Source organism: Zosterops lateralis, assembly GCF_965231275.1.
Source record: "Zosterops lateralis genome assembly, chromosome: W".
Lineage (NCBI taxonomy): Eukaryota > Metazoa > Chordata > Aves > Passeriformes > Zosteropidae > Zosterops > Zosterops lateralis.
In genome coordinates, this window is record NC_139801.1 from 8513943 (window position 1) to 8540666 (window position 26724).

General features: G+C 38.2%; 1 protein-coding gene across 5 annotated transcripts; it reads left to right on the plus strand.

Moving 5' to 3' along the window:
* The first annotated feature begins 1264 nt into the window (after window positions 1-1264).
* LOC310922039 (mesoderm induction early response protein 3-like) lies at window positions 1265-25864 on the plus strand. 5 transcript variants are annotated; one of them, XM_083882334.1, is made up of 13 exons: window positions 1265-1421; window positions 2130-2154; window positions 3625-3773; window positions 8156-8290; window positions 9792-9912; window positions 12095-12180; window positions 12374-12446; window positions 14577-14728; window positions 15162-15243; window positions 18391-18482; window positions 21435-21562; window positions 21742-21887; window positions 21989-25860. In XM_083882334.1, exons 1-13 carry the CDS (start codon window positions 1413-1415, stop codon window positions 22444-22446), a joined length of 1656 nt encoding a protein of 551 aa, XP_083738460.1. In that variant the 5' UTR covers window positions 1265-1412; the 3' UTR covers window positions 22447-25860. The 5 variants fall into 5 exon arrangements, with proteins under 5 accessions (XP_083738460.1, XP_083738459.1, XP_083738461.1 ...); XM_083882333.1 differs by having other exon boundaries at window positions 1266-1421; window positions 18388-18482; XM_083882335.1 differs by lacking the exon at window positions 1265-1421 and adding an exon at window positions 1422-1521 and having other exon boundaries at window positions 18388-18482.
* The last annotated feature ends 860 nt before the right edge of the window (window positions 25865-26724 follow it).

Sequence of the window (26724 nt, forward strand, 5' to 3'; positions counted from 1 at the left end):
AGACCGTTGTTCTTTTTGCTACCACAAGTTCAGGGAAATCAGTTAGGAATCAAAGTATATGATGATCTAATTAGAGAAAAGTGGTCAACTGATGCATCCCTGGCTGGAGGGAGCACCCAAAAGTGGGGAAAAGATGAATGGCCACCTGAGCAAATCATACAACACTATGGACCAGCTACCTGGAATCCAAATGAATTAATATCAGGTGCCAGAGAACCCATTATAACTTAAATCGAACAATTAGGTTACAAGCTGTCTTTGAAATAATAATCAAGCAGACAGCTACAGCTCTTGACCTTCTTGCTGACCAATCCACTCAGATCAGGAATGTGATATTTCAGCATCAGATGGTATTAGATTATCTCTTAGCAGAAAAAGGGGGAGTGTGTGGAAAATTAAATGACTCAAACTGCTGTTTGCAAATAGATGACAATGGAAAAGTTGTGAAACAACAAAGGGAATAAGAAAGTTAGCTCATGTACCGGTCCAAATGTGGGAAGGATGGGAACGGCACGTGTTTGTGGTTACCTAGTGGAGTGTGGGTTAAACGAATGCTTTTTTTCCTGTTATGAGCTATAGCAACTCTAATCTTTTTACCATGCATGATCCCTTGCTTAGTCCAACTTATTCAACACGTGATCAGGGGGATGCAGGTAGTAGCCATGTCTACAGATCCAGAGATGGCTACAAAAGGACAGAAAATTATGTCACTGCAAATAATTGCAAAACCAGAAAACACCCAGGAACAAAAAATTAGGTCAATGATAACTAAAGTTTTTAAAGACAATTATTGAGAAAATAAGAAGAGGAGGGATTGAAAGGAATGAGAAGGAAGTGTCTTTACAAACAAACTGTGGGTCTGCTGGTAGATAAAGCCAGGTCACAAATACGGGTATTGGCCACCGGGTAATGTTTCCGCACAGTATTCACAGCCCTGGACAGGACTGCAAGTCGCAGCAGTCACAGACAAGCTGGTTCAGACAGGCGCGGCATGGCGCCGAAACCAGGGGACGTCCGAGTTACCTTGGCTCCAGCCGGCCTCAGGGCCCCAGCGACTCCCGCTCACCTCGCCCCGTGAAGGGCAGCTTCTGCGGGCCGAGGCTTCCCCGGGCGGGCGGCGAGGCGAGGCGAGCGGCCGGGACCGCGCCCCTCAAGCCTAGGCTCCGCAGCGGGCGTCCAGCGCCCTCTCCGGGCCGGGCAGGCAGAGCGCCTTCGCTAGCCAGGGCGGGAGGCCGCGGCGCCGCTGGAGGCGGGGTCCCGACACTACCTCCTCCGCCCCAGTTCAGTCCTGCCGATCTCTCAGTTTCTTCACTCCCTGGCTGTCTCCGGTTAGAACTCGGCGACTGCCATTGGCTTAGCGGCCTCATCCGGGCACTCGGCGCAACGCTATTGCTCAGCTCGATCATCCCAATATGGCGGAGGTGAGCGGGGAAAGCGGGCTGGGGCGTCGGAATTCGGCTGGTTCCCTGCGGGGTCCCGCTGCTGGCGGGCCTTCTTCACCCGCCTCACCATCCCCGTAAGGTGCTTCTGGGACGGCTCGGCGACGCGGGATGGTCAGCGAGGCGACCAGCAATGCCTAGGCACTGGGAGCCTGCGTGACTAGGCCGCACGGCGGGTGCCGCGCAGCGCGGGTCCCGAGTTCGCCACCCGCGGGCGGCTGACAAGCCGTGGACAGGCGCGCGGTCGCCGCACCGAGCCACGGAGGGCGCGGGACGGGCCAGTGGCGGCGCCGCCGCAGCGCGGGTGATGGAAAAACGCTAGGCGGGAGGGAGGAGAAGCGGGTCCTGGCCTGGCAGTTGGGAAGAAGCTGCTGGTCCGGCTCCCTCTGCCTGCCACTGTCATGTCCCACTGGGGTTGGAAGGAGTGGGAGCGCCGGGTCAGGCGAGGCTCCTTGGGGAGATTTTACCAGGGGAGGAGGAAAAAAGGAGAGCGACAGGCAGGGAACGAGCGAGAGAAGGAGGAATAGGAGAGTGTGAACACGATGGAAGGGCGAGTAGGGCGGGGCCTGGCGGGGGAAGGGAGCAGCTCCGGGGGGGAGGGGATGGGAGGGGGCGTGAAATGGAGACTCCCTACCTGCTGCTGGGTTGGATGGAGTCCGCGTCTCACCTCACTCTTTTCTCTCTCTGCAGGCTTCCTTTGGGAGTTCGAGCCCAGGTTCGTCTTTGCCCACCTTCTGCCCCAGTACCTAGCCTGCTGCCTGCACGCCGCCTCTCCTTCCTCCTCCTTCCCAAACTTACCTTCTGTTGCCTCGTAGCTAATGCTTCATGTTCATGTAACTAACTGCCTGCCTGATTTTTAAGAGATGTGTTCTGTGGAGTTCTTCCCTTACCTCTGGTCACAGTTAGTAATTGGTTGCTTAGAACCCAAAATGAAAATAAAGTTTTGTAGCATTTTTAAGACAGCATCTCAGTATAACCATGTAGCCTTGAGAGAGAACACTTCTGTTGCTGATAACTGCAGGGTTGTGTAAATTTTTGATTTCTTGATAATATCAGAAAACATTTTAAATCATAATGATATGTAATTGCTAAGGTTTTAACTACTGTTAAGGTTCTTTGGGATATTTACACAAGGAAGCCTATTTAACATCAGCAGGGCTACTCCTGAAAAATATTTGGGGAACACATTTGCTTCTGTGTATCTGCTCTTGGCACTGGCTGAGCTCTAGTATGTAAGAACTAGTAGGGGAAACCAGAGGTGAAAGAGAAATAGTCTGTTTTTCTTCTCCATCATGAAAGTCTTAAGAAAGTGAACACTGGAAAACAAAACAACCCTGCATTTCAGTAATTTTCGTTGTAGAACACTGACATTGCTGTACAGAATATTTACATCTTAAAAGCTTGTTGAATGTAGTGCTTTCTAAGAAATGCACTTAAAATAACAACAGTACTTTTTTATAACTTATGAGCATCCTCTTGGGTAATGAAAAAGTGTTTGTTGGACCACAGAGCTGTCATAATGACTTGTTAATTACTGTGATCCATTATAAATGTTTTGTTATTTCTGGTATATTTCCTTCTATATTTCTTGAAACTCTGCTACGTTTGTTTTTCCTTTTTAGATCAATTACTAAGAATTAAATTAGTTATATTAAAAGAGCTCATCCATGAGACTAATCTGAAGTGAGTCTTGCTGCTTATTTTGCTGTTGTTAGGAAACTGGTTTGCAACCTAAGTTAGCTGTTAATCAGTGAAAAGCTATGCTAGTTACAATATAAATAATGTAAATAGAATCTGAGTCTATAAATCCGTGTCTTGCAGCATCTGAAATCTTGTGACATGTGGATGTTATACTTTAATGATGATTTCCAGGATCTTTAAAACAATCTTTTATTCAGTAAAATATTAATTTGGTATTGTACTTTTTGAAATTGTGTTTCAGTAGTTTAGATACTTTTCCCAAGTACTCCATACTGCAAGAGAGAAAACTGCACCTATTACAATACAATAAGGGAAGGCCAGCTAAAATAGTTGAATTTGTCAGGTAGTTAAGAATTTGTTCCACTTATTCAATTGAGAGTTCTAACTATGTATGTAAAGACTCATGCAACGTTATTTTTTTCTGTAATGTAATTTCATATATTGGTATAGAAAAAAAATTACTCAAATTAGGGTTTTTTGATAGTTGGCTCTTTATCCTCTGAGGATCATGACTTTGACCCTTCTGCTGAAATGCTGGTACATGATTATGATGATGAACGAACTCTTGATGAAGAGGAGGAAATGATGGAAGAAAACAAAAATTTCAGCTCTGAAATTGAAGATTTAGAAAAGGTAAGAGTGACTTGCTCTGTCCTAAATGTCCATATATGTTGTTGCTTTTTAGTGAAGAGAACATTCAACCTGTTCTTTAGTTTGTATTGCATAATGCAATTTTCTGCAAAATGCCTTTGGAGTTGCTTTTTCTTTTTAAAGAAAAAAATATCGGGTTTGGGTAGGATATAGCAGTGCTTCCTCACAAAAAGGCTGACCTGTGCTTCTCAAAGTTATTAGTGTTAAGTTCAGATTTGTCTTTTTTATTTATTAACTTTTTCACTTTGGAAAAGAAATTACTGAAGCAGATTTTAAAGTCTTATTATCTAATATCACTTGTCACTTTTAACTTTTATAAGTTGGAAATAAGTTTAAATTGTACATTAAGTGACAGTTAGCTCTGTTTAATTCTGCTAGTCTAGTCGGTTTTTGGTTTTCCAATCTGGAAGCACAGTCCTGTTTTATACATTTTTCACATTCATTTGCTGCATAAATTGTAGTTCTATATCTCAGTTTCATCAGTTTGGCATTTGCTGGGTGTACAAAATGACCAGTGTGCTCCTTGGCTTTTCCTATTCCTTTTTACATTTTTAATGGCATTTTTTTTCTGTTTCTACTTCTTGTTCATCTGTGTCAGTGCATCACCCATTTTAAATGCCTGCTGAATGCTAAATAGCCACAAACTGATGCTGCTTGCATTACCATTCAGTGACCCACTTACACCACTCAGCATAATTGCAGATTTTGATCAACAGACTTCCAGGAAAGTGTAATTTTTAGCATTAAATAGGAGGCTGTGCTTTTGTAGTCCATTTAAAAACAAATTTTCTTAACTTCTGGGGTTTTTGTTTGTTTTGGTTTTGCCACGCTACCTTTTACAGTTATGTTTTTACTAATTATGAACTTGCAATTATAATAGCGAAGCAGCTTGCCGTGTCTGGTGGTTAAAATGGAGTTGGTACTCCACAAAATTATCTTACTGCTTCTATAAAAGAAGGAAAAAGAACTGAGAGCCACTCATCTTAAACACTTTACTACTTTATGTCCCAGTCCTGGAAAGACTAGGACATGAATTTGCATTTACCCATTGTGAAAAGTCTTTGCAGGACTAAGACCTTAGTTGATTAAAGAAAACAAGTAGTTTAATCAATGTATAAGTTCAACAAGAAATTTTTAAGATAATATAACTTTTAAAGGTATAAATTATTGGAAAATATTTCTAATTATTTGATAACTTGATTCAGATAACTAAAAAAAATTCCACAGTTTGTTTTATTAATTGTGTTAGGATGCAAGTATGATGATATTCAGTAAAATAATTTGATCAACAGCTGTTGAAAAAAAGAAGTTATAAACTAAGCCTTTCTCTTGATTTTTGCTTCTGTATCATTAGCTGTTTTTCTCCTATTACTTTCTGTACTAGTCTTGTCTGGGGGGGTTAATTTTTTTCCTAGTACCTAGTATGGGGGCTATGCTTTGGATTTGTGCTTAAACAGTGTTGATAACACGTTGTAGTTATTGCTGAACAAAGCTTACACAGAGCCAAGGCCTTTTCTGCTTCTCATACTGCCCTGCTGCTCGGGGACTGGCTGGGCATTGGTCGGTTCATGGCGAGCAATTGTTTTCATTTGGATAACTTGCGTTTCTTGGGCTTTACTTCCCCCCTCTTTTTATTTTTTCTTTTCCTTACAATTTTTAAATATTATGTCTTTTAAAACATTAAACTGTCTTTATTTTAACCCACAAGTTTCTTTTTCACTCATCCAATTCTCTTCCTCCCCATCCCATGGGGGAGGGAGGGAGGGAGCAGCTCTGTGGTGTTTAGTTGCCATCCAGGGTTATGCCACAACAGGGCATAAATGGTTTGAGATAACAGATTTGACCATAACATTTGGAAGAATTTGCATCTGTTAACATTTGCTGGTCATGATATTGATTTATCTGTTCTTGATATTAGCTTTTCTGATCAATGCCATGCTCTCTTTTTTTGCTGTACGTGTTAAAGATTGGTGTTGGATTTTGCAGTTTTCTATGCTCTGTAGTGCTTAGTGATATTTTACCTGCAAAATTTATTATTAAAACACTGGCCTTGAGCTTAATCTGGTATTTGGGCTCTGTACTGAAGATTAATGTACTTCAGGTACCATCTCATGGAGACAATTAACAATTATACTTCTTCCTCTGAGAGATTTTGTTTTTTGTGGAGGTAACAATGGCACCTTCACCACCACCTTTTGTCATGTTTCTCCCTTGTTACAATAACTCTTCAGTATCTTGAACATCCTTGGGTAGTCTAAATACTTCTATTTGTATTTCTTAGGAATATTACTTCAGCTTTTAATTAGGTTAACAAGCTATTAAGAAATATCACCTAGGCCCTGAAGCAGTGTGATTATGGGTGGCAAGGCATGTGGGAGAATATAGACAGGTGTCTAAAAAGGTTTACACCTCCAATGGTCTGGAACTTCACTCCTGAACAAGTGCGGAATCCTGATGAAGTGATAGAATATTTGGGGGGAAAGAAAAAGATGCCCTGGCTATTCCAAAGAGACAGAAACAATGGAACCAGAAGTCAACTTGTTTAGTAAGAGATGAAGAAGCTTCTCCTAACAGGGTGCAGGAGAGCAAATCAGAAGAGGCAGCCTCAAAAATAAATATTAGCAGTATATGAAGGAGTTCAAGCAGCTTCAGAAGTAGTTGGTACTGAAGCACAGCTCCTTTTGGAACCTCGATTTCCTGTGTTGGGCTGGATGTTCAAAGGCAGGGTCCCCTCTACACATCATGCAACTGATGCTACATGGAGTAAGTGGGTTGCACTGATCACACAATGAGTCTGAATGGGAAACTCCAACCGCCCAGGAATTCTGAAAGTGATTGTGAACTGGTCGAAACTTCAGTGTTGCCAAAGGAGGTGACTCGGGCTCAAGAGTCCCCACTATATAATAAACTACCAGAAAATGAAAAGCAATATGCCCTGTTTACAGATGGATCCTGTCATATTGTAGGAAAACATCAAAGTTGGAAAGCTGCCATGTGGAGTCCTACACGACGAGTTGTGGAAACTGCTGAAGGAGAAGGTGAATCGAGTCAGTTTGCAGAGGTGAAAGCCATCCAGCTGGCTACAAATATTGCTGAACAAGAAAAATGGCCAATACTTTATCTCTACACTGACTCAGGGATGGTGGCAAATGCCCTGTGGGGGTGGTTGCAACGATGGAAGCAGGATAACTGGCAGTGCAGAGATAAACCCATCTGGGCTGCTGCATTGTGGCAAGATATTGCTGCTTGGGCAGAGAACCTGGTTGTGAAGGTATGTCATGTAGATGCTCATGTACTCAAGAGTCAGGCCACTGAAGAACATTGAAACAATAAGCAGGCGGATCAGGCTGCTGGGATTGAAGTGGCTCAGGTGGATCTGGACTGGGAACAGAAGGGTGACCTATTTATAGCTCCATGGGCCCATGGTACATCTGGATATGTAGGAAGGGATGCAGCATACAAATGGGCTCATGATTGAGAGGTCGACTTGATGCCACTGCACAGGTTATCCATGAATGTTAAATGTATACCATGATCAAACAAGCCAAGTGGCTGAATGGTGGTGGGAAGCTACTGCTCAGGGAACTAGCTGGGCATCAGTTGATTGGTGGTGAGCCATTGTTTTCATTTGGATTATTTGTCTTTCTTGGGTTTTGTATACCTCTTTCTTTGTTTTGTTGTGGTTCTTTTTTCTCCTGTTTTCCTTGCATAAAAAAAAAAAGATAAAACTATCTTTATCTCAACCCATGAGTTTCTTTCTCACTTTTACTGTTTCAGTTCTTACCTCCGTCCCACTGGGGAGGAGTGAGTGAGCAGCTGTGTGGTACTTAGTTGCTGCTTGGGGTTAAACTATACCTTCTCTACAGTCATTATCAAATGTATTGTGCAGAAGATGGAAAGGAGGGATAAAAGATTGCTACATTGGTTTACTTCTGTGGTGTTTGGCACACTTGCAGCTGTAACTATACAGGACTAAAGTTTTAAAGTTTTTCTGCATTTTGTGTTAGGGGATTGTTAATGTTCCTAGTCTATCTTCTGTCTTGAAGAAATATAGGCAAATCATATTCTATGGTATGAATCAGATAAGGAGCAAATTTTTAATAATTACTCTTTAGTTTCATCCACTAAATGGTTTTCTTCAATAGTTTATTGGGACTTCATTATATGCCAAGAGACAGTTATGAATTATTTCAGTCTCATGCCTGAAAATATTTTAGATCTTTAATCAAGATTCCTGCTTTCAATTAAAATTTTCTTATTTGTTTTTACTTTTGTTTTTCAAAATATGTCTTATCCTTTTAGGCCTGAACTGTTTGCAAGTATTTGGCAATATGTTGAAATGTTTGTAAATCTTCTTGTATTAGGAAGGAAATATGCCATTGGAAGATTTGCTGGCATTCTATGGCTATGAACCCACAATTCCAGTTATAGCTGGTTCCAGTGTGGATAGCTCTCCAAGTGTACTTGCAGATGAGCTTCCAGATATGACTCTAGATAAAGTAAGTCAGAACTGTTTTCCTCTGTATTATGGTTTAAAAGTAGAAATCAGTGTGACCTTAACTTATATTTCACTGTGTCTTGATGTTACAAAATACATATTTTTGTCAATTTCAACATGCAATTAAGAGTTACTGTACTAGTGGTGGACTTGGCAGTGATAAGTTTATGGTTGGACTCTGACCTTAAAAGTCTTTTCTAACTTAAATGATTCTGTGATTGTACTTTTAATTCTTTTTTCAAAGATATTTAGGATCTGAATTTAATTATAATTATCACACAAATGCATAGCAACTTTAGTGGCATTATATTATTACAATTGAGAAATGAATAAGGTAATGGTTCTTCTAAAACACATTCAGAGAACTTTAAATAGATTTTCTTTTTTTTATTTTATAGAAGTGGGATTTTTTCTGAAAAGTTCTGTATTTTATTTTAATGTATGCAATGTCCAGAAATAATTCTGGCTTTGAACATACATGTCATGTATCCAACCTTTGTGGATAACTTCAAAAGTGCACTACTGGGTGCTTTGGAATGTTTCTTTCAAATGCATATAATTTGTAAAAATCTCATCTTTGAGGGGCGTGAGAGATTGTTTTCTGTGCAATTACTATATGTATTGCATTGTTGAATATAGAAACACGAAACTACAGTTTTTATGATTCACAGGCTAACTTTGAATTCTAGGATTAATCTGATTGTTGGCTATAAGGCATGCAGCTAGTAGTTTGTATTATAAAATCTGTAGGTAGTAAGTACGTGTCTTTTTTTTGCTTTCCATAAGTATGAGGAAATTATAAACTCCACAGAAAGTAGAGTATAATGATGACTCTGCACATCTGATTCTCATTAGGAGTCACCATTGTGTTGAGGCTACAGAAATGTACTTGGCTTCTTGTCTAATACAGTTCTTTGCCTTCCTAATCAGTATACAGAGGGGTTCAAGCATGTCTGGTAGTGGAGGAAGCATGTTCTTGCTCCCTTTCCCTTTCTTTCACTCTCCCCCTTGCTTGTTCTTGCTTGCCCCCCCCCCCCCCCAACTTTATCTTTTGTCTATTATCTGTAATTCTTCTCTGGAAAAATCTATGGAAGTGCCTGGCTTTTGTTTGTTCACCCATAACCCCCCCCTCCCGAATTTAAGGAGTATCTGTGATGTAAAGAATGACAGAATTTAAAATGTTCCCACTCACTTTTTTTAAATTTAAAAGCAGTTGGATGAACATCTGAGATCTGATGCTTGCAGGGGTTGCTACTTTTTAATTTATTTTAATAGAAGACAAGGGGGAAATAAACCTCTGTGTTCAACTCTGAAATGAATGATTATATTTGTTTTGAGAATTAAGAATGAATTAGCTTTTTAATAGTGAACAGTCTGCTAAAATTGCTTATGGTAAAATAATTCATTTTAATTATCAAGACTTACAATTTGCTGAATCTAAATGCTCACCAGTCTATTGAATAGTCTGTCTGAAGTTTTATTTTTTTATTTTAATGATACAGGAAGAAATAGCTAAAGACCTCTTGTCAGGTGATGATGAAGAAACACAGTCCTCTGCTGATGACTTGACACCATCAGTTACTTCACATGAGGCTACTGACTTCTTTCCTCGGCCATTAAGATGTAGGAAACCTAGTTTTATAATAGTACTCATAAAGTCTTACCATATACTATAAACTATATAGCTTTCTAGTTTAAAATATCAAAATTGCAGAGTGGGATTGAGAAACAGTGCTTTGGATGTTGTACATAAGTATTGTCTTTGGTTGGTATTACCGATTACCTAAAAGACTTATATTTAATATGATTCTCAAAGCACAAGCACAATTAATTTTTCTAAAAATACAATAGCTTTTCATAATTAATAGTTAATGTGTGTCACAGAACACACTGTAATTTTCTGTGTGTTGGTGAATGGCATGAATATGTAACCCATTCTTTTAAAATTAGTGTTTCTCTACTAAAAATTTTGCTGCTACTTTTAAGCCAGTGACTCCTCTATTCAGCCCATGGATGTGAACTGGAATTTGGTTTCTTTGTGATTATATCCCTTCACACATTCAATGGTTTTCCATTGGAATTCATGAGCCAGAGTGTTTTTATATGGGATGAGGCCTATGAACCCATCACCACCAAAATTTCACTAACCATGGAACTATTATGGGAAAGATCCAAGAATCATTGGTTCAATTATCCAACCTTGACAAGATATTCCTCTCTAACTCCAACTCTAGTACACCAGTGAACAAATTAACTGCAATAGACAATGCGCAGGATTTTTATCACAATTTTAATTTGGCAAGTATTTTGAGCTTTTTCTGGGAGATTTCATCCCTCTAGAGAAAGGGGATGATAAAGGGCATGTGCTGTCTCAATCATCAGCAATTGTAGCCCTTTGCATGCTGCTGATTGTGTAATGTAAGGCATTTTTGAGAGAGATACAAAAAACTTTAAAAATTATAATGCCCTTTTTTAGTTAAGCAAACCCCAGTCTCGCTGGCACTTAAACATTACTTGTCAGCTGTTAATGAATATGACACTGAAAGTGGGGCAACTTTATGGAAAGAATTATTAGCCCCTTCATCTTACTCAGGATTAAGAAACAGTCATCTTTGCTTTCAACTATTGTGGTTTTCTATCAGAATGTTGCTCTTTCTCTATTAGAACTTTTGATTGGGCATTTTAAAATCAAATATCTACCATGTCAGGGAGGGAAATGTCAGTTTTCTGTGCTGTTGACAGTTGCATCTTTTTTTTTTTTTCTGATCCCTGTCCATTTCTCTTAAGATAGCATTCAATTTTAACATAAACATGTTTAACACATAGGCCATTTTGTTAAATTTGGATTAATTGGAAAAAATAATTGCATATTATTATCCAGGCATATTGCTGTTTCATGCATTCATGTTAGCTTCTTGCCTGCTATTTCTAACAGCAAGAAGAGACTGGTGATTCTATTAATGACTACAGAAGAGGAGCCTCAGTCTATCATCTTGGATATTGTCTTTGATGTTGACAATTCTATTTAGTTTTGATGAAGCTAAAATTGAAACCCTATTTATGAGCATGTTATTACTGAAAATTGAAAATATGAAATAGCTTTTATCTTATCAGAACTATAGATCCCATTCTGCTGGGGATAAAATAAAAAAAATAGAATTACTACAGAACTTAGAACCCCAGAGTTCCGAATTCTAAATATGAGTTATTCTGTGGAATACTGTATTTGAATTACTTGGAGTGCTCTGCTGTATTTCTTCCTAAGGAAAAAAATATTAAAGAGGAGTAAGCAGTCTTTTGTTATCTTTTGCTTATTCTGTTTTCTGTATATCTACTATATCTTTAGTCCTTGCTGAGGTAGCCTTGTTTAAAGGAATGTTTTGAATGCCAATCAAAAATTCAGATGAAAGGCTTCAGTAGGTAATAAAGACTTGCCTTCAACTTTCTTTGTGATTAACCCATGGCTAAGTCATAGCCCTGGAAGTTTTCTGTTTTTCTCATACTTTTTCTATAAGGTGTAAACATTTATTGAAGAAAATCAATGAAGAAAAATGATCTAATTTCCTTTTGACTGTTAGAAATATTGTCTTAGTTGCAGTAATGGTAAATGTTTCAGTTCTGCAATATGCAAGCACCAATGCTTTCTGACTTCATTCTAGTTTGATACAAATGTAGATCAACAGACTGGTGATGAGTGTCTCCCGGAAAAAAAGCAGGGCTCCTTTCAAAAGTAAAGAATATCTTGTAGTTCTGTGTTTGAACTGAAAATTCTTCCTAGCTAAAACCAACTTATTTGTTTCTGAAGCAAACACTACGTGTGATGGAGATAAGGAATCAGATGGTGAAGACATAGAGGCAGACAATGGTAATTCATCTGAAGATTTGAGAAAGGTAATAACTGTATCTCAAGAAAAAGTTAAGAAAACTTTTACTATTAAAAAAATGCATTAAAGTTTATAGTATATATCTAAAATAATACCTTAATTCTGAAATTATCTGCAAAATCTCATGTTAATGTAATTTGTAATGCTTCCATGCACAGAATATTAATACCCTTTTCTTATGATTTTTGTTGCATCTTCAGGAAATAATGGTTGGTTCACAGTATCAGGCTGAAATTCCACCTTACCTTGGCAGATATAGTGATAATGAAAAGGGTAAGTTATTCTGGTTTAGTTTTTATCTTATATTTATACATAGCAGCTGATGAAAAAATGTTATTTGAATTTATAAGATAAATTCAATGACTTAGTTAAAAAAACCAAACCAACCAACCAAAAAACCCCTAGTCAACTGAAGTAATGCAACCACATAATTTTATCTTAAAAGTGTGATTCTACAACTTTAAAGGGGTATTTTCAAGAAGATATAGGAGGGTGGATTACAGTGTTAATTCTGAAGTATCTAGCAATATTAGGTGGCAATAAACTGTGGGTCAAGAAGTAAATATTTTCATCAGAATATCATAACTGGGCTATGAACATGTAAGTTTACATTGAAGATCTTCAGTATTTTTCTTTGCTTCTCTTTTAGCAGGCACGACAGTGTGGGTTACAAAATGGTTATGAAAAACAAAGCAATGAACTATTTGAATTTTCCATAGCATGAGTAGAAGATGTAGGTCTCGATATACTTTGTCTTAAAAAAAAAAAAGATGTTTTAAGTATGATGTTGTTGCTGTGTAAATTTAGGTTAAAAACTGAAATTTTGCCAGAGTAGAAGAAATAACTTCATTTAATAGAGTTTTATTTGGTACCTTTAGAAACCTTCACTGGCTGGAAGCATTAGCAAATGAACATCTCTTGTGTTGCTTAAGAGATCTATGGAAGTTTTCTATTTTCTATGATTTGAGCATGATGCTTACTGGTTGTAAGAAATAGAAGAGTAAAAATCAGTTTTATCTGAATAGTCCTTTTACTATTTACACATCTTAACTTCTCCTTGCTCATGAACTAGAGAAGGGCCAATAACCAGAGGATGATCAGGAAAGCATTAATCTGACAACTTTTTCTGGAACAAGCTGGTGCTAGAGAGAACCAGAGAGAGTACTGTTCACTGGCATAGCCAGGAGCAAAGAGGTAGTTACCAGATGGGAGAGCCTGAGGAGTTCCTCTTGAGGATATCAGGCATGGATTCCAGCAAAAAGTGCTGGGTTGTCTTGGTTGATAATAGAGATTGAAGCTGAGCTCAGCAATGCTTGGAGAGGGTGGAGGATTCTGTAAAAGCCTCTTTTGTACTCCCTGAAGAGCTTGTGATGGCAAACAGGGACTTATATTTCTGCTGTGAAGTCCCAGCTACTGAAATTGTGCTAGAAAGCAGTTCCGCTCTTCTATAAACCTTACGCTTGTAACATGTCTATTTAAAAGCTTTCAATGTTCTTAAGTCATAACAGAACTTTAGAAGGAGATGCAATTTTATTCTTCACCTTAGCTTAATATTCTTTCCTGTAGTTGTGAGAGATTTGAGAATCTTCATCTCTTCTAGTGTAACTGCCATACTTGAGTGTGTTTGAATTTAATAACTCTAATTTGTATTGCTAAGAGAGTACATGAAGCATTATGTGTAAACACATCTATTGATCAGAGTAAAGGATTTAGTTTAATCTAGAATTTAAATGTGTGCATAGAAAAGGGTTCAGGCCAACTCTTGAATATTTCCAGTATATTTCAAATAAGCTACTTAAGAGATGCATACATGATTTCAGTTTACTATGAAGAGGGACTATACATCCTGATTGCTTGTAAAATAGTTGTTAACAGCATTCAGTTGTTAGTAAATGGAAAAAGAAATTACCACACTGAGACCTAGATTTCCACTCTGCTAAGTTTTAGCAAATTTTAGTTGAAAATGACCAGTTAGCTGCCACCTCTTTTTTATTTTATATGCAGTATTTGAAATATTAAAGTACACTTTTTATTGTAAGCTATAGCTTATTTGTTGTAAACATCTGAATAAAGCTGAGTGGTTTTGGTTTGTTTTTTTAATATGAAGATTAATACATATGCATAATTTGGCTTGAATCATCTACCTGTCAACAAGCTACTCTGTATTCTGTCTCAAGAGCCAGTCCCTTATCTCACCCTCATGGAACCTGAATCTCTTCACCATACCACACTGCAGCCTCTCTCTAAAGTAAGGCTTTTTGGGGAAAAAATGAGCTGCAATTTGAAAGTGGCATGACAGTGCTTGATTTGATTACTTCTGTATTCCTGTTCTTTGTGAAATCGCTTTTTATGTTCTAGCCTTAAAAATGTCACACTTGCCATAAATTAATTCTGTTTTAACAGCCTATGAAAATGAAGACCATTTACTTTGGAAACCTGATGTGATCTCAGAAAGTAAAGTTAAAGAATACCTTTTTGAAACCTCCTTAAGAGCAGGAAATGAAAATATGATTGGCAGAATTCCTGAAGGACTACATACACGTGACAATGAACAAGTATATTTTATATCCTGTTCCATTTGTAACACATTGCTTTGTAATTAATGTGTTCTCTTTCTCTGCCTTGTATTATAAAGGCAGCAATATTGGTTTTAGTTGGATGTTACTGGGGTCAGGATCTTATTTGTAATTTTAAACATGCTTAAAACTGAGTATTTGAATGTTGGCAGTGTGATCTATGATGTTTCTAATTGTCATGCTGTTGACAAATCCAGCTTTTCTAATTATTACATATAATGTTTTACATTTGCCTAATTAAACCTTGCCTTAACATTTGGATGGTCTTGCTTTTGATTATTTTAACATTTTCATTCTGTATAAAGATATATCCTCTTTTTACATTAGATATGTTCACTGAAAGGCTTGTTTCAGAAATTTAGATAGGATATTTGGAAACTAACTCTTTCTAAAGATGACTTCTATTTTATAGGCACTCTATGAACTTCTCAAAAGTAGCCATAATGTTAAAGAAGCAATTGAGAGATACTGCTCAAATGGAAAGGCATCTCAGGGTAAGAGAGAGTATCTGCTTTTTAAGAAACATGTCTTTGGAGGGGGTAGAAAACACGAGTAAGATTCAAATTAATAAGCACATCCCTTTCCATGATGTCTTTAGCACAGATTACTCATAGAATCATAGAATATGCTGAATTGGAAGGGACCCACAAGGATCATCAAAGTCCAACTCCTGGCCCTGCACAGGACACCCAAAAAATCCAACCAAATGCTCCTTGAGTTCTAGCAGCCTTGGGACTGTGAGCATTCCCTGGGGAGCCTTTTCCAGTGCCCAACCACCCTCTGGGTGAAGAACCTTTTCCTAATATCCAGCCCAAACCTCCCCTGACACAGCTCAAGATGTTCCCTTGGGTCCTGTCACTGGTCACCAGAGAAGAGATCAGTACCTGCCCCTCCTATTCCCCTCACAAAGAAGTTGTGGACTGCAATGAGGTCTGACCTCAGTCTCTTCTCCAGGTTGAACAAGCCAAGTGACCTCAGCTGCTCCTCGTATGGCTTTCCCTCAAGGCCCTTCACCATCTTTGTTGCCCTCCTTTGGAGACTCTCTATTAGCTTTATATCTTTCTTATATTGTGGTGCCCAAAACTGCCCCCAGGAGTCGAGGCGAGGCCACCCCAGTGCAGAGCAGGTTGGGACAATCACCTCCCTTTGACTGGCTGGCAATGCTGTGCCTGATGCACTCCAGGACACAGTTAGCCTTCTGGCTGCCAGGGCACTGCTGACTCATATTCAACTTGCCATTTACCAGGACCTTCAGGTCCCTTTCTGTGGCTCTGCTTTCCAGCATCTCGTTCCCCAGTCTGTCCATACATCCAGGTTTGCCCCATCTCAGGTGCACATTCCAAGTCTTGCCCTTGTTGAACTTGATACGGTTGGTGATTGCCCAGTCTTCTAATTGGTCACCATCTCTTTGCAGGGCCTCTCTGCCCTCAAGGGAGTCAACAGCTCCTTACAGTTTTGTATTATATGCAAACTTACTTAGCATCCCTTCCAGTCCTGTGTCCAAGTCATTAATGAAGATGTTGAAGAGCACAGGGCCTAAGATGGAGCCCTGCAGCACCCCACTAGTGGCAGGTGGCCAGTCTGATGTCACCCCATTCATTATAACCCTTTGCACACAATCCGTGAGGCAGTTGCTCACCCATCGCACGATGTGTTTATCCAGCTGTGGGCTGGACATTTTGTCCAGAAGGATCCTGGGAGAAACAGTATCAAAAACTTTACTGAATCCAAAAATGTGACATCAATTGGCTTCCTTTGATCAACTAAGTGGGTAACTTTGTCATAAAAGGAAATCAGGTTTGATAAGCAGGACTTTCCTCTCATGAAGCTGTGCTGGCTATGATGGCTGTGATCAATGACTGCATTGTCCTTCAGATGTCTTTCAATAATTCTCATTAGGTATATAATGCAGATTAGGTATAATCTGACTGTTGACCAGATGGAGATTTCTGTTAGTGAAGTTTGCAATTTGTATAAAGGTTGCAGGATCAAATTTTGCATCTTTTCTTTCCTTCTTTTTTCCACTTTTTTCCATTTTAAGAATGATACAGACTGAGGAGAAGGGGGGGGGGGGGGAAGTTGTAATTTTGCTCCCATAAGGCAGTTCTCCCCCACATTTCAGTACCTTTTTGAGATAATGATCAATTATAAACTGATGACTATTATACGAGAATCAGGAGAACATAGGATAATATGAGTGAGCCCCACTTCATCACTGTGCTAACATTGTGCTATGTCAACCGTAAACTTGGTTCTACTCTATAATTCTCTAGGTCTATGGTAGAGTGTGGAGAGTTTTGCTTGAGTTTACAGTGGAAAACAATTTTGTTTGCCCCTAACTTTATTATTCCCTTAAATAAAAATCAGTGTATCATTTAGCAAAGACAGTTTTTTGTCCTGTAGTTTAACACATGTTCCATAAAGTAGAAATGGCCTATGAGCCCTGGTATAAGTTTGTATTCTGGTGGATATTCCCTATTCAGAACTGGATCCAAGGGGAATTCAAATGTTTATGAGCTAGGTGCTCTGAAAGCTTAAGTATCTAAGATAAAAGTGAAGGGAACAATAAGGAATATCAGAGCAGTGTTTCAGAAAGCTCTTTTATGAGAGATTGTGTGTTAGAGACCCAAATTCTGTCCTAGGGACTAGTGCTCATCCTCTCCCAGGCCCCAAGTCAGATGGGGTTTATATCCTCATTAAAAATGGTGAAGGATGGTAATACTGTTGATTCCTGTCTCAGAATAATCATTGTGCAATGATCTATACCCACTGAAGTTCACTGCTGTTCTCAATATGCATTAAAAATCTTCATCTTCCAAGATAATTTCATGACAGTGAGACTTTACATGGGGATCACCTCTTTGAAGCTTGAGAATTTGGTAGTAAGGAGTGCAAAATTAATGGACTTGGAATGATTATCACCTTCATCTGAAAGCAGCAAGGTCTTTGTTCCAGTGTCTGCTTCCAGAAATGTTTTGAAATGTGATTGTTGGTTGGTTTTTGTTCTCCACCCTCATTGGCTTTAAATGACAACTGAACAGATCACTACTATGAATGTAAGATGCCTGAAATATCCCTCCTTTATTATATATAGACACAAAGCCATAATCAAGATAGAGAAGCAACAATACTTGAGACAAAATTGACCTACTCAAATAGTTTGAGCTACTTTGTTTTAAAGCTTTTATTCATTTTTAGTGTGTTTTGTTTTGTTTAATTTGTAAAACTAAATTTCACTTCTGTCATAAAAAAGTCATCGGTTCTTCCTTTACTCTTTTGTTCTAACAGTCACTGTTCTTTGTATCTGATGCAAGAAGGAATATTCAGAAAAATAATATTGTTAACAAATCTTGGGGGGAGGGTTTATGACAAATTTCTTAAGAAATAATAAATCAAGTCTTTTGAATGTCCTTTGCCCTCCAGGGTAAAATATTTCAGTAATCAGACTCTTTTATGAGTCTTTATAAGCAGGAATATTAGATTTCAGGTAGGATATCTTTACATTAGAGGGAAGAACATGGGTCAGAATAACTGAACTGTTGGGTTTTTCTTAGAGTGTGTTTGGATGTTCAGGCATTAGCAACACAAAGATTAGTGAGTGAAAATGAGTTTATCATGCTACTTTTGCAATTGTCTAGAAGAGATGACAGCATGGACAGAAGAAGAATGCAGAAGCTTTGAACATGCACTTCTGATTTATGGAAAAGACTTTCATCTCATACAGAAAAACAAGGTTAGTATTTTACAGTTAAATGGAAGAACTGGTAGATGATATGATGCTGAATGTTTGTAAAAACAATGCCTTTTTCAGAATCTATGCAAAAGAGTGAAATAAGATCCAACATATTAAAACCAGCTTGATGTTTCTGTGCTAATTTTGCCTCTGATGCCATTGGAAAAGCTAGGTGTTGTAACATGAGTCAATACATTATCTTTGAAATCAACTCATGTTGATATTGCTTCCATATATGCATTTATGTTAAAATTTAGATAAAATGTCTGCCTCTCCTAGAGGTCTATTATTTTCCTGCCATGTCTGTGAGAGGGGAAAATATATCTTTATTTTTGTCACTCAGAAGGTGTAATTCTACAGAAACAGGCTTAGCTCTTTGTGTTTTCAGAAAGTGTAGTCATCCATCAGTACTCTGGTTTCTGACCAACAAAGGAGTTCTAATCTTGATCTGAATTGCTTCTGATTAACTCCTCTGTGCCTGAAGAATAGAAATTCGGCTTTTTTTATTTTCATCAAGTATATGTATCACTTGGTACAGTTGCCAGTATGTGTGTTTCCAAACTTTCTATACATCTCCTGTATGTTTTGATACCACCTTGAGGTTTTGTACTGGTTGTGACTGGAATAGAGTTAATTTTTTTTATAGTAGCTATGCTTTGGACTTGTGCTGGAAACAGTGTTGATAAGACACTAATGTTTTAGCTGTTGCTGAGCAGAGCTTATGTAGAGTCTAAGCCTTTTCTCCTCAGACTATCCTGCCAGTGAGGAGGCTAGGGGTGCACAAGGAGTTGGGAGGGGACACAGCTGGGACAGCTGACCCCAGCTGACCAGGGGGGTGTTCCAGACCATATGACATCCTGCTCAGTAATGAAATTGGGGGGTGAAAATTGGTGGGTGGGGGCTGCTGTGGCTTGGGGACTGACTGGGCATCAATTGGTTGATGGTGAGCAGTTGGGTTTTTATGCATTGCTTGGTTTTTTTGGGTTTTGTTTTCCTCTTTTTAGCTTTTTTTTTTTTTTTTTTTTTTTTTTTTTTTAATTAGTAAACTGTCTTTATCTCAACCCATGAGTTTTCTCACTTTTGCCCTTCTAATTCTTCCCCCCTGTCCCACTGGAGGGGGCAAGTGAGCCAGCAGATCTGCGGTGCTTAGTTGCTGATGGGGGTTAAACCACAAGTTTTTTCTTTAAGAGACTGGTGCTTTTGTTGTATTTCAGGTAAACTTTATAGGGTTGTGGTTGCTGTTCAACAACAGTCAGTTAATCCTGTTCAACACTTGGCTTAACCTGTCCTATGCTAAATATCTGGGTGGTTCAAATTTTAAATGGACCTTACTCGTAAACAGTAATTCACCAGAGATACAAATAAATAATTTAAAAATATTTTTTCCAAAGTGCAACAAAGCATATGAATTGGTCTGTCACTATGGACCAGAATTTTCCAAATACCTCTCGGGTTTTATGTTTCTCTCACCTGAGATTTCAAGGCTGGTGGTTCGAATGGGTTTGAAGGACTGTTTTTCCCTTTTCAACCTCTGAAGGTTTTAAATCTGGCGCGGCGCAAGAATTATGTGGAGTCTCAAGGTCCTGGTTTTCTTGGTTTCTCGCGTTGTTTATTATTTCTTATCTCACAAATTCTTTGTGTCTGGCCAAGATGTTCACAGCAGCTCAAACACGATGTGACTCCCCCCCGTGATGGGAGGTCACTCTGCTTTTATTCAGATAACTACATACTTATTATTTTCAATTCTGTGCCAATGCCTAACACCTATACAAGAAGGGTCATTTCTACTTTGACCAAATCCTATCAAACTACTTTGTGCCCACGTCACTGCAGAAGATGGATGCCAAGGGAGAAGAAGAAGGATTCAGGGTTCCACCCTAATTCCACCATCTTGTCTCCCAGTCAGCTCCATTCTAAAAACCCAAAACTACAAAATCTTCTACCTGGTGATAAACTACACTACTGTCTGTTACACATTTGTGACTTGCAATTCTTCTCTGATTGGAAGTTTTTCACATGGACCAAAATCAAAGACTGTGTCTTCCTGGGCTCTGTGCTAGGCAAAGCCCCTGGCCAGACCCCAAACCCTCTTTTTTGGGTCCCAGGCCTCTCTGTCGAGGTCTGTGACTTTCCCAGGGCGCCCAGAGGGATGCCCTGGACTCCGACATCTCCCCCTTCTGTTTTCACCAAAAAAAACCGTCTCAATAAAATACATACAATTGTTTTCAAAATTTCCTTCCACTACGGTGAAAGGTCGAACAAATCAAACATGCCATTCATCCGTGATCTGATTTCTTCTCCGAGTTTGTCCACATCATTTTCCAACCGCTCTATGCTTCCATGAATCGATTCTGAACCACCTGACAAATTCATACAATACAGAAAGAAAAAGAAATGTCTTTTCTGCTTCACTTCTCTTAGGTCATTCAGTTGCTCAGTGTTTTACTTCTTAAGAGAGTCTGTCCCATAGTTAAAAAAATTGCTGTATAGGTTATGAACTGAAATGCTTCAGATGTAGATACAGTTTCAGTCTTGTTTAAAAAACAAACCTAAACAACAATAATGCATACAATAAAGCAGATGTAGTAATTATTTAGAATAGAATATACTGTTTCAGTTGGATGGGACCTACAGTGATCATCTAGTCCAACTGCTTCACCACTTCATGGCTTGCCAAAAGTTCCAGCATGTTTTTAAGGGCATCGTCCATATGCCTCTTAAACAATGACAGGCTGAGGCATCAACCACCTCTCTAGGAAGTCCATTACAGTGTTTGACCACCCTCTCAGTAAAGAAATTTGAAACTGTAGATTTCTTTTTCAGGTTGTCTGATTTAATTTGTTACAGATACTAGAACAGTAAAATTAACAATATTGTAGGAATTTGGGGACTGGGGAGATGACAAAACAATGCTTTGCATTTATCTTGTCAGTTCTTCTTGCCTTCTTTTAGGTAAGAACCAGAACAGTTGCTGAGTGTGTGGCTTTCTATTACATGTGGAAAAAGTCAGAACGTTATGATTACTTTGCTCAGCAAACAAGATTTGGAAAGAAGAGGTATAACCATCATCCTGGAGTTACGTAAGTAAAATGTCCTTGGAATATGTTTTATGTTGCAAATTATAAATGTAAAAGATAAGTTTTTCTTCCCATCACTGCAGTGTAAAGCTGCAGTGGCTATGGTAACTGAGAATAAATCCATCATTTTTAGGCCTTGTTTTCCTGTTAAATAACCCATTATGAATGCCATATTCTTAAAGGGACTACATGGATCGTTTGGTAGATGAAGCAGAAGCTCTTGGTGGAGCAGTACATTCTTCAGCCTTAACATCTAATACTCGAACAGAAAGCATTCCCGATCAACAGCTAAGCATTCTGAACTCTATCACTGCCAATGAGTTGACAGGTAAATCAAGGGGGGAAAAAGCCAAAGAAAACCCACAAGCTTTTTGTTGTAACTATATAAACAACTATTTCATTTACATTTTATGTTCATCTGTTTTCCAGCACTGACAAGCAGTGTAGCTACAGTCTGTCACACTTCGGCCGTGAACTGCCTGGACGATGCCTTCCCTTCTATGGACAGCTTACCCCGAGCACCAGTTAATCATGTTCCTGTTGGAACAGAAGAATTGCTTAACTTGCCTAGCAATGGTGAAAGTGATTGTTTTAATTTATTTGAGACTGGCTTTTATCACTCAGAGTTAAACCCAGGGAACATGTGCAGTGAAGAGACAGAAAGACCTGCAAAGAGATTGAAAATGGGGATTGCTGTCCCAGAATCTTTCATGAATGATGTCTCTGTAAATAACCTTGGTGTGGACTTTGAGAACCACTCACACCATATTGCCAGTGCCAAAATGGCTGTTTCAGTGGCTGACTTCAGCAGTCTATCTGCAAATGAGACAAATGGTTTTATAAATACCCATACTCTTCACCAACACACTGCCCTTCACTCAGAATGACTGTGGAAAACTAAACAAAGAGTGGGTACTTTATGCAGTAGTAGTAAACTTGATGGGAAGTGTCAGGTTTGCTTAGTCTTTCACTGGAAGTTTGAACTTTGACATCAGTGATGTCTTTTTATGTATAGAACTATATCTTGATTTACCAAGAGTAATTTTTTTTCAGTCCATAAATGTGGAAATGTTTGGCAGAGTTTGGAACTAAGAGAACTCTGTGGTGCAGCTTTAAGCTCAGCTTCAAATTTATTTTAAAGCATGTAGAGAGAGGCCACCATTTCAAAACCAGCACAGAAGTTCTGAACTGATTGGAGTGGCTTTTTAGTCAGTTACTTTTGCCATAATGGATGCAGTGTAATAACAGTGTTTACAGGTACCATTCCTGATCCCTGCTCAATGTAGCATTTTTTTTTTCTTATAAAGGCAGGGATGGATTTCTTTAACTTAAACTGCACAAACATACAAGGATGTTTTTTAAATAGAACCTTCTCTCATGTGATACTAAACTAGAGCACTTCAGTTTAAGAAAACAGCAATTTCATCTTGGTGGAAGCTAGCACAAGGGACAAAACATGAATAAATTATGAAGACCTATACTTGAAGGCTGTTGCAAAATTATAGGCCATGGCTACCTTACACAGAAGTAATTATGCTGCCAGAGGTATCTGTGTACTTTAAACTTACTGGCTTAAACAGTTATATTTTAGGCTATTGTATTCAGATGAGTTTGGTCCACAACTTTGAAGATTAATGCACCTATGTAACTTAACTTTCCTAAGATAGCTGATGTATAAAGTTACAGTCTGAACACCGTAGGATTTACCACTAAACAAACAGTCTGCGTTTTGGAAGACAAATTGTTTGGAGCACTGCAGTTCAAAGTGTTACAGTTTTGAGGGACTATCTAGTTTATATAGAAGTAGTAGAACCTTGAAGTATGTATTTAAAAGTTTCTCTTTGGTGTGGATTGCATTTATTTGTTTAGCAAGTCATTAGCTCAAAAATGGCACTTCACTACTTTTGGTCAAATAGAAAAGGATGAGTGAAAATGTCTCCCATAAAAGCAACTACTTAAACTCAATAAATTTTTATTTTGACCATTAAGTGCAATTTAGCCATTCATGAAGTTTTCTTGAAAATGTTAGCTCTAATTCTTGTGGGAGAACATCAGTAGGATTGCCCCTTTCCCTCCATACTTTTTCTTTGCACTGTTCATATTACAAATTTAATTGCCATAAACTTGTTTTGATTATTAAGGTGATTAAGCTTGCGTTGTTGATATTTGTAATAGTTTCTTCAAGGTTATGCTGAGTAATTAGAAAGTAGTGACTTTAATATTTGAAAGGGAAGAGGGTATTTATTATGCTTACTGTGAACTGCATTGACATCCTTAGTTGTGAATGCAGTGTATGGAGTTTTCTTTACAGCACTGCAATGAAGATTATTTTAAAGCATTTATGCAATAGCACATTTATCATATTAAAACAAATTAGTTTAGCACAGTGGACAAAAGTAAAGATAATTTTGTAATCAGTTCTTAACTTATGCATCTGAAATATGGAATTCTAGTAAGTACACAGTAAATAATGGATAGCCTTGGCCCTGTGTTGTATTCTGACATTTTTAGCCAAGTTGACAGCTTCTTGCTGCTGTGTTTTGTGCTGAACTGTGTACCTTGTTTCTTTTCATTATGAATCAACATATTTTACGTAATTTTGTAAAATACTGGTCATAATTCTTCATTGTTATACATTCAGGTCTATGGGTTTACAGTGAGTGGCTGGTCTGTTTAAAAACCATTATACAATGATGACTGAATACTTATAAGTTGCGTTTAAATGAACATGCCCATTCTCATTAGCTGATGCTGTAATAAATTGAATTTATCTATGCATTGCTGGGCTCTTAATGTAGACAGACTTGTCTAAGACTTGGGTTGTCAGCAAGTTGAATAGACACTTTAGTTATTTAATAAAGACTTTTGACCAAAATTCAGAAAATTATGGGAGAAAAATTATTTCACCTAGTCTAATAGATTTTTAAATGCTGATCTTATTTAGCTTGTTGGCTAGCTAGCTGTTATCATTTACTTTTAATTCCTTGTTAAAATGAGGCAATAATTTGCAAGATTTTGTAAATAATTCTTCATATCTTTTTAGATATCTATTTCAATATTTTCTGACTACTTGTGTGTATAGTAACATTTTTGTGCATGCTTGATGTGACATTCATAAATTTGTACCATGATAACTTTATCCATGTAAAATAGCTATTTATTGAATTTTTCATTTAGAAGCTGGACTTAATTTTTTTTCTCTCAGTTGAAACATTTAAAATGGAGAACTTGTTACTGTTTATTAAAAGAATTGTCTTTTGAAAGTCAGCATGAAAATAACTGAATTGCAACCATATGAAGAAATTATATTGCCTTGGTTCTTTGATGGTGAAGCACAATTCTTATAACAAACTGTGATGAATTCTTTGTCCTCTGCTAAACTTGTTTTTCATACAAACAAACCAAAAATCCATGACGGGCAATTGCAGTGTTGGTAAATGTATCCTTTTAATGTACAGGGAATCTGAAGGGTATAGCTGATTCATTTAGAAGTGTAACTTGGTGCTGTGATTATAGCAATACTTTTACTTTGGTTACTCATATGTCATATTCTCATGGTAGGTTTTTAAAGGTTTAGTTTTCCTCTTGCCATGGTCAAAGTACTAAATTGTGTACTGTTAGGTCAATGAATTGTGTAATTGTTTCCTGTTTTAAACTTTTAAAACTGAGGATCAAAAATGTATGAAAACTTCAGATCAAGTAGAACATAATGATAGTACTTAATTCAACCAAAGTCTTTAGGTAAGTATTTCAACTTTGAATGTAAACTAATGTATAAACTGACCAACAGAGACACTATTTGCCCAGCACTACAAGCACATTGTCTACAGATGGGGAAACTAAATACAGTAATTTATAAAATAATGACAAGGTAACTATTTTTTTATTCCTATTTTTCATTGGAAGAAGGAAAATACTATCAATTGTAAAATACAGAAGGTATGGTTATAGTCCTCTTAATAAAACAGATTCCAGTTATTCAAAGTACCTTGTGCATAACAACAAATTTCGTGACAATCGGGACATGATTTTAATATCAGATGTTCAAGAGGAAGTTGCTATTGTTGCATTGGTTTTAATATTTGTACATAAACACTGATTTTTATTTTTTTTTAGCATTATTTTCTATTTGTTGTACTTTATTACCTGGTGTACAATTCCAGAAATAAATGTCTGGGAACTTTTCTTTATTTGTGATGCAGATATATGAAAAGCTTGGTTAGCTACTTTCTTTTCAGAAATACAGAGCAATACCTCTGAACACATTTTAAGATACTCTGAGTCCTCCTGAAGTGCACACTACCACTCTATAAGTAGCTGGGAGAAGTCTCACAAGCATTACTCTTTGTTCTTGCAGGGGACTTCAACTTACCCAATGTCTGCTGAAAATACAATACAGGGGAGAGGAAACTGTAGGAGGTGGTGTGGTTTAACCCCAGCTGACAACTATGTACCTGCAGGGATAACCCAGACTGTTTTCCCCAGCATGTTTTTAATGTGCACTACAGGAACTATCCCTTCTACAGTACGTAAAAGTTTTGATTGGGCAGGGCCAGCCCAATTGGCAGTTCCTCTGGTGTTGACTAACCAGGTGCCTTTTGTTAAATGTGTATTCCAATGTTTGAAGGTCCCACCAGCCGTTGCTCTCAGTGTCATCTTTAACAGTTCATGATAGGGAGTGTGATACAACCACTCAGTGCCATGTTCTTTGGCCCAAATGTCTGAGGTTGTTTCAGAAATTAGTCCTGTTATCTGACTCAGTTCTTTCTGATGTGGCGTTTTGCCATAAGACTTGCTTTTCAAGGCCCAGGACAGTATTCTGAGTGGTTCCATGGGGCACAAGGTATATTTCCAGCTATTCTGTGGTTGCTTCCACCATTGTAAACACACGGCGCTTGCCGTCACGGCTTTGGGGGAGTGTGATAGTCAATCTGCCAGACCTCTCCATACTTATATTTCAGCCATTGTTCTCCATACCACAGAGGCTTTAACCACTTGGCCCTGCTTGATTGCAGTACGTTTCACATTCGTGGATAACCTATGTAATAGTGTCCATGGGCAAGTTGACTCTTCCAACTAAAAGTTGCATCTCTTCCCCTTATGTTGCCAATCCAAATTGACCTGAACCACTTCAATCCCAGCACCCTGATCTACCTGCTGGTTGT

Coding starts and splice junctions, on each gene's coding strand:
- LOC310922039 (XM_083882331.1), top strand. CDS start 6,784: ATGTGGAGTCCTACACGACGAGTTGTGGAAACTGCTGAAGGAGAAGGT. Junction 14,729..15,161: donor ATACACGTGACAATGAACAA/GTATATTTTATA, acceptor TCTATTTTATAG/GCACTCTATGAACTTCTCAA. Junction 18,483..21,434: donor ATCTCATACAGAAAAACAAG/GTTAGTATTTTA, acceptor GCCTTCTTTTAG/GTAAGAACCAGAACAGTTGC.